Genomic DNA, 8,001 nt, shown 5'->3' on the forward strand with positions numbered 1-8,001 from the left:
TCATGAAGTTATAGCCCAGCAAGGGTCCTTCCGTTTGATCCAGAGCCACTTGCTGCCTCTTTCAGCTGCTTGAGAAACTGCCCTGAAACTGCCCTGACAAGCCTGTCCATGGATTCCAAGTTCTTTCAGCAACCTGATGGTGGAAGAAGCCACGAATCCTCTGCATCCCACTTCAACTGGCCAGACTTTTGCATTCCAGCCACGCTGAGTTGCGTCTGCTGCCAACTCTGTGTAACGCAGTTTCTTACGCTCGTAGGCCTCTTCAACAGAGCTTTCCCACGGGACTGTGAGCTCTATGATGTACACAGCCTTTCGTGAAGGAGACCAGAGTATCATGTCTGGCCTAAGGTTGGTAGAAGCAATCTCAGGTGGAAAAATTTGTTGCTGGCCAATATTGACAAGCATCTTCCAGTCCCTGGCCATGGCTAGGTGTCCAGTTTCTGGCTTCGTTGGAGGATGCTTGGGCCTTTTCTGTCCCATCCGGATGAATGTTGTTGTTTTGACGGGATTGCTTGTTTTTGAAGGTAATGAATTGGTTGCACTCCTCTTGGTCTCAAGTGCTGCAGCCAGGCTCTTGAGGACCTGATTGTGCCTCCAGGTGTAGCGGCCTTGTGAGAGGCTGGTCTTGCAACCTGTCATTATTTGCCTGAGAGTCGCTGGAGCTGGGCAGAGGGGGCAGGTCGGGTCCTCGCCATACCATTGATGTAGGTTTTTTGGTGATGGAAGCACATCATAAACAGCTCTTTCGATGCTTGCCTCCATTTGCCAAAGCTCACTCCAGCTGATCTTTCTCCTCTCCAGGCCTTCCCACCGCGTCCATTGCCCTTGTTTAACAAGAGAGACAGCCTTTGCACTTCTTGCAGTCTCCTCCTGTCTGCACCATAGAGGCCGATGTTACTCAGACATCGTGGGACACCCAGCCATTTCTTCACGTATGAGGTAATGGTTCGCTCAATCTTCTCCAGTGTTGTTATTGGGACCTCATAGATGGTGAGTGTCCACATTACCCGGGGGAGAATTCCAAACTGTAGGCACCAAAGCTTGAGCTTCCCAGGCAGTAGGGTCTTGTTGATGTTCTCAAGACCGTCGGCGATGTCCTGCCTTACTTGCTGCACTTGATCTTTATCCCGGAGGCTTTCGTTGTACCATCTACCCAGGCTCTTGACGGGTTGCTCAGACACCGTTGGTATCAGGTCATCTCCAATGCAGAACCTCACATCTTTAAGCTGTCCCTTGACTATGGAGATGCTTCGAGATTTGCTTGGCTTGATTTTCATCCGGGCCCACTTGATGTTATCCTGCAGTTTTGCAAGTAGCCGCCTGGTGCATGCTGCAGTGGTGGTCGGTGTAGTCATGTCATCCATGTATGCTCGGATAGGTGGGAGACGGAGCCCTTTCTTAGTTCTCTCACCGTCGACCACCCATCTCGATGCCCTGATGATAACTTCCATGGCCATAGTGAAGGCCAGAGGTGAAATTGTACAGCCTGCCATTATGCCTACTTCCAAGCACTACCATGTTGTTGTGAAGTCAGGTGTTGTGAAACACAATTGCAGGTCTTAAAAATTGGCCTTTATCAGTGTAGTGATGGGTTCTGGTACGTGGAAAAAGTTGAAGGATTCCCAAAGGAGTTCATGGGGAACTGAGCCAAAGGCATTGGCCAGGTCGAGGAAGATGACATAGAGGTCTCTCTTGTCCTTCTTAGCTGTTTGGATCTGGTGCCAAATCATACTAGTATGTTCTAAGCAACCAGAGAAACCAGGAATACCTGCTTTCTGTACAGATGTATCAATGTACTTGTTCCTTTCCAGGTAAGTGGACAGACTCTGTGCTTTTATACTCAAAAAGATCTTCCCTTCGACGTTGAGAAGGGATATTGGTCGGAATTGACTGATGTCTGTCGCATCCTTCTCTTTCGGGATTAAAACACCACCAGCCCTTCGCCATGCTTTTGGTATTATTTCCTTCTGCCACACTATCCTCATGAGCCATCCGGGGCGTTCTTGTAGAGCTTGTATGGTACTCCATTAGGCCAAGGAGCCGAGGACGCTCTTGCTCGTCGGACAACGTTCTCTACATCCTTCCATTTTGGAGGGTCAGTGTCCAGATTGAATTCTGGTGGTTGAATAGGTGGGATGTCATGTGGGATGATTATCTGCTCATGCCTTTTCGTGTCCTGTTGGACCTTTTCCAGATGTTCTTCTAGTTCTGGTTTTGAAGTTTTTAGGATTCCGCACTTTTCCTTTACGAAGAGGTCTTTGACAAACTTAAAGGGGTTTTTATAGAACCGTGTTCTTGAGTGTTCCTTCTTCCTACGAAGTTTCCTTAAGTTTTCCGCTCTTCGCAAGGTTGCCAGCCGACATTTGATGTCTGCTTGGAGTAGCATGAGACCTTCTCTCTCTGCATCAGAGGCCTTCTTCCACTGCTTTCTCAGCTGCCTTCTCTCTCTGACAAGTATCTCGATCTCTTGCTGCCTCCTAGATTTGGCTGCGTGGGTGGTGTCTTGCCACTTCTCCTTTTGTTTACTCCAAAGCGCTCTTCTCCGTAGTGGTAGATAATGTCTCCCATCCTTTCAAGCTTTTTCTCTGCTGTTCCTACCTGTTGTTCCAAGATTTTTGTCAGGTCTTTTTTGATTGTTTCCCACTCTCTCTTTTCAGCAGCTTTGGGCCACATCCCACTCGGTCTGTGCCCTTTGATCTTTTCCTCTTTTAGAGGTCTCTGTGGTTGGGTGAGTTCATCCACCGGCATTTCTGTGCTTGTGTTATCCTCCTCCGTTACAGGGGTGCTGATGCTCTGCGAACTTTGGTTTGCGTCCCGTCGCTGTGCTTCATTCGACTGATTTGACTGGCTGCTTCGTAAGAAGTACTGGTCAATGCAAGGTCCCTGTCTCTGCTCTCCCAAGCACCTTTTCTAGGGATGAGCGAGTACAGCATTATCTGTATCTGTATCTGTATCTGTTAACCATATCAATTATCTGTATCCGTATCCGTACTCGGAGTGGGCGGGGCCTAACCCGGAAGTGGGTGTGATTTAACCCGGAAGTGGGCCGGGTTGTCTTGAAATGGGCGGGGCTTTAACCAGTATGTTATTTTAAGCATGCAATTGATATGGGTTGATCAGAAATTGTTATATTTATTGCTGATTAGAAAACTATTACAGGACAGCATCAGCATTGAGCTTCAGATCAATGATTTTGATCACAATAGCAAACGAACTATTTACAGAACAAGTTTTGTAACAATGAATACAACACATGCTGTTGCAATTATGAAGTGAAATGTAATAACAAGTGTTTTCATACTCAACATAACTTTCTTTTTTAACTTTGAATTTTTTTTAATTTATTTCCACACCAGGTGTGTGTGTGTGTGTGTGTGTGTGTGTGTGTGTGTGTGTGTGTGTGTGTGTGTGTGTGTGTGTGTGTAAGTGAGTAAGAGAGAGACAGAGAGAGAGAGGGGGAGTGTGTGTGTGTGTGTGTAGCTTAATTTGTAATATTTTTTATACCACTACTACCTAGAACTTGTCAGACACTCAGTGCGTGAAGTAAAATAAAACTGGTTAGAGCCAACTGACGGTTTAAAAAAAGTTTAAACCGTTAAAGTAAAAAAAAAAAAAAAAAAAATCTCCGACAGGCAGAGACGCAACGCGAGTCGCTTTCTACCAGCACCACGTCTGAACGAACCCACGTTTAACAGAACTCTACTGGTTAATAAGTAAGTACAAACTGAAATAAAAACAAACTTCAAGCTGAAGAAACCCTAAACGTTAACGGAAAAGACCCGCGAACCTGAGTGACTGAGAGACAGAGAGCTGTTCTGTGAGTGAGTGAGCAGAGCGGTGTGTGAAGGGGAGGAGCGCTGTGACGCTGTGTGAGGATTTTCATTCAGTCCGAGCACAGATATTGACTCGTATTACTCGTATAATACTCGTGCTCGGCAAAAGTGCTTTATCCGTACCGGATACTCGTTTCAGCCGAGTATCCGGCTCATCTCTAACCTTTTCCTCCCTTGATGGATCCTTAACCCCCTTGCCGATGTTACTCTCTCCCAACCACAGCTGCACACCTGAAGTGTGTGTCCTGCTGCTGTTATGGTTGTCTCATGTGCTGTGTTCCTACTCGCAGTCGTTTCCGTTCCTGGGTCTGTAACCGTGTGATCAGTTGTTGAGCCATCTTGCGCCCCAGCTCTCGCAGGCTCTAGGGGTATGTTCCTTTGTTGACTTTCAGTAGCACTTAGCGGGTGTCTCCAACATACTGAAGCAGCGTCGGAGACTGCCAACATGGGTAGCTAGCCCATGACAGCCCCAGTGGGGTCTATTCCCTCCGGTCAGCTGTCTCTCCAGGCTGTCACACAGACTTTCCTATGTTGTCAGCTGTCCTTTCACAGCAGTCACTGGACTAGTCCAGATAATCAGAATCATAAAACACGGGACGAGATTTTAAAACTGTCCATTGTGCCAATAGATGGTATACTCTCACATGAGATTTGCCGCTTATATTTTGAGCGTATTTCTTTAAAAGCATATGAATTATTTAAAACTTAGCGTAAATGAACTAGGGATGGGCATTCGATTAAATTGTCTTAATCAATCGTCGGGAGAATTAACGATAAATTTTCGATTAATCATTAATATTTTTATATTAAAATTCACTATTTATAGGCTATATTAAAATGCAGTGAATATAGAAAAAACACAGCGTGTTTCCCCATTGAGTTCTTTATTACGAGATGAACAACTCTTGTGGCAGTTAAACGGGATCAGTTAACTGGTTACACTTGAAAATATGCCCTGCTGTACTCTTAAACCCCGATGAGAGAGCAGCAGCTAGCCGCTGAGAGCTAGCTGGATTTGACGGTTCTCAACCTCTCAGTCTGGTTGTTGTCACGCCCTCACTCCCGGAACCCCTCAACCAGACCCGGATCTGTCCGGGTTCCCCTCCGCGTGGACTGACGGTCAGTGTGCGGACATGAAGCCGAGCAGCGGAGGCTAGCTGGGCTGCTTCCTCCAGCTGCTAACATCCTCACTGTGCTGCGTTCAGGGCAACTCGGATATTCCGGCCTCCTGCCACATAGCGAACATGCAATAGTTTTCATCGATGAAAAAATAATGTCATCGACGAAATTCTTAATGATTAATTATTCGATCGTCGATTAATTATGCCCATCCCTAAAATGAACTACATGAAAATATGAATACAACAAATTTCCATGACTTTTCCAAAACTTCCAGGCCTGGAGAAACACATTTTAAAATTCTATGACTTTTCCAGGTTTTCCATGACCGTACGAACCCTGCCTATAGTGTAAAAGTGCCTTTTAGTAACAAAACCATAATTGCAGCCAACTTCCCACTGTGATGCCCAGCTGTATATATATTAAGAAAGTAGAGGCAACCGTATTGGCTTCATCGCTCAGCCCGGGATGTTGCCCTTTGGGAGAGACGCACAGTGAGATCAGAGCTCGGAAGAGGGTGCAAAATTGCTCTTTTGATATTAAAGGTTGCCTACCCCTGCATTATATGGACAATACATTGCCTCACAAACAGGGGCTTGCTTGTTAGCGCTGTTTATTCAGTTTAACAGGAAAACACGGCATGTCTCATGTGGGTCATGTGGGTCTCCGAGTGTTAACAGTCGACATCTTCAGTAAGAAAGTTTATCATTTATAAAAATAAACCAAAAACGTTTACAATTTAGCACATTTTCCAAGTTCACTGATGGACACCGACTTTAAAAACTCCAAACTGCGGCAGCAACAACAAGCGGACGTGTCCATGGCTTTTCGGTGTCCTCTGGAAACACTTCCGTTGTCGTTTTCTGTATTTGCTGCGCATTTCTGTAATGTGTTGTGAAATTGATGAAGATGTTTTCTCACTTTGCTTTTGTTTTGTCCACCTGCATGTGTTTTCTTAAGTTGCAGTGCGTTGAGCTCTCAGGGCCACCGTACATAAGCGATAGTGGAAGGGGAAATCACTGGGAAACACAAATGCAGGTTAATGGTAATTGTGAAATAATAAAGGTCTGCTAAAAGAAGATAATAGCCTGATGAATAGAAATGTTGTTGAAGGGAAGTAGAAGGAGGAGAAAGGAATAAGCTGCTGTTATCAGGACATTCTGATGTTTAAAGGGACACTCAATTACGTGTACACTGTACACACAATACAGTCAAACACACAGTGAATTTACAAAATCTTAATGACAAAGAGGGCTTCACCGATCAAGTTTTGCCTTGTTATGCAAATCTCTGTTTACATTTGGATCTTTGTGTGTTCCCACAGTGTGATATTCAACTGAGGACACATCCAGGGGCCTCATCCGCTTTTCCAACATCCTAAAGACAGTAGGCAACATTTCCCACTTTACTGTCATTATTTCTTGCCTTCTTTTCTCTTCCTTGTCTCCATATTGTCTCAGCCTTTGACTGAAATCACATGGATGAAAATGAACCACATTCCCCAGTTTTGCTGTGTCGTGCCAATTCTCATTGCATGTTGAAATTCTCTCCTGGTTGGAATCAAATTAATTGTTTCTTAATAGGGTTGTAACTGCTTTGAACACAAAACACTCAAATTAGTCTTAAAAATAACTTCCTAGCATTAGAGAGACAACAAAGATAGTGTTGATGTTTTTGGTTACTAAGAAGGTTCCTTTACACAAATGTGTCCGAACTCCGCTTTTACAACTTGCTGCGGCTGTAAGCCAATTGATTCTGGAAAAAAAGTATCCTCCTCTTGAATCATGCTATGAATTGATCCCAAAGATTTTCCTCCTGCAGGGGTTCTCAGTATAAAATGCTACATAGCTTTGACTATCAATTTCTAGTTGTAGAACACATTCAGCATGAACCAGATATTATTTTAATCAACCAAATGAGGAAACATTTTGAGTGTATCTTCATTGTATAAACAATCAGCTCGGAACAACTAATGCATATATCAAATCAAAAAATGGCGATCTTTGTTAAATAGTCAAAGTCACATCATTATGTGTATACTTTTTGAATATTTAATCAAAGACTAAAATCATCCTTCAACAACATACCTCCATTTAAGTGTTTTTAAGTAGCTTAAATCTAGCTGCATCTGAATGAACAATAATAGAAAGAACAGAGTGATTAAAAAGTTATTGGATAGCAATGTAACTGTTCACCCCGTTGGTGGTTGGGGTGGATGACAAGTTAAAATTCAACAACAGTCACACAAGAAACCATGGTTTGAATCTTTTCTGAGGTTAGGTTTATATAACATCAGCACATTGGTTTTGGTTAGCATTAGTGCCACTTTGCTGAAATAAACCAGATCAGAATCTTAATGTAACCCGCATGATCAGATGTTCTAGTGGAAACAAATATAAAGTCTGACCATTTTACGGATATTTTTAGTTTCAACATATTTACAAATTGTCAAATCAACAACCCATCTTCATTGTTCTAATAGAAAGAATATTCAAGTTGATGCTTTGTATTGATGAATTGAAGGAACATTAATATCCTTAACCAAATGAAACACTTCTAACAGTTGGCCACAACCAGAAGCCCATCAGTTTTCTGCAGGTCCCTATTTGTCACTTTAGACTTTAAAAATTTAAGTTAAACTGTCAGTAAAGAGAGGTGAGTATGAAGTCAGATTGCGAAACAACAGTGTGGACATGTCATTATGCAAGGAGACAACACCAAACCGCTTTTATTCACTGAAAGTGAAAGGCTTTTTTTCTTATTATTTGACTCTCCTTGAAATGAACAGCCGCTCCTTCATTAGTGAAAAGAGAACCTGTATCATTGTTTTGAATATAGCCTTAGGTCACAAACCTAAAATGAAACAGACTCTATTAATTTTAGGGTTCTGGCTGTGGGCTGTGCGGGTGTGTGTGTGTGGGGGGGGTGCGCACATATATGCCTGAGCATCAAAGGGAAATAAGCGTGGGGGGGTTGCAGACAAGCTGTTCTTTGTTCATTCTTTGAACATTAATTGTACTCTCTAAATCTCTCTTCTTTCTTACAACAC

At 43.5% G+C, this 8,001-nt stretch overlaps 1 protein-coding gene across 1 annotated transcript; it reads right to left on the reverse strand.

Moving 5' to 3' along the window:
• Positions 1 to 639, reverse strand: LOC128426423 (uncharacterized). Its single transcript, XM_053413282.1, has one exon. The coding sequence runs from the start codon at positions 637 to 639 to the stop codon at positions 1 to 3; it is 639 nt and encodes a 212-aa protein (XP_053269257.1).
• Between the last annotated feature and the right edge of the window lie 7,362 nt (positions 640 to 8,001).

This window comes from Pleuronectes platessa, chromosome 21 (assembly GCF_947347685.1).
Source record: "Pleuronectes platessa chromosome 21, fPlePla1.1, whole genome shotgun sequence".
In the NCBI taxonomy this organism is placed as follows: domain Eukaryota; kingdom Metazoa; phylum Chordata; class Actinopteri; order Pleuronectiformes; family Pleuronectidae; genus Pleuronectes; species Pleuronectes platessa.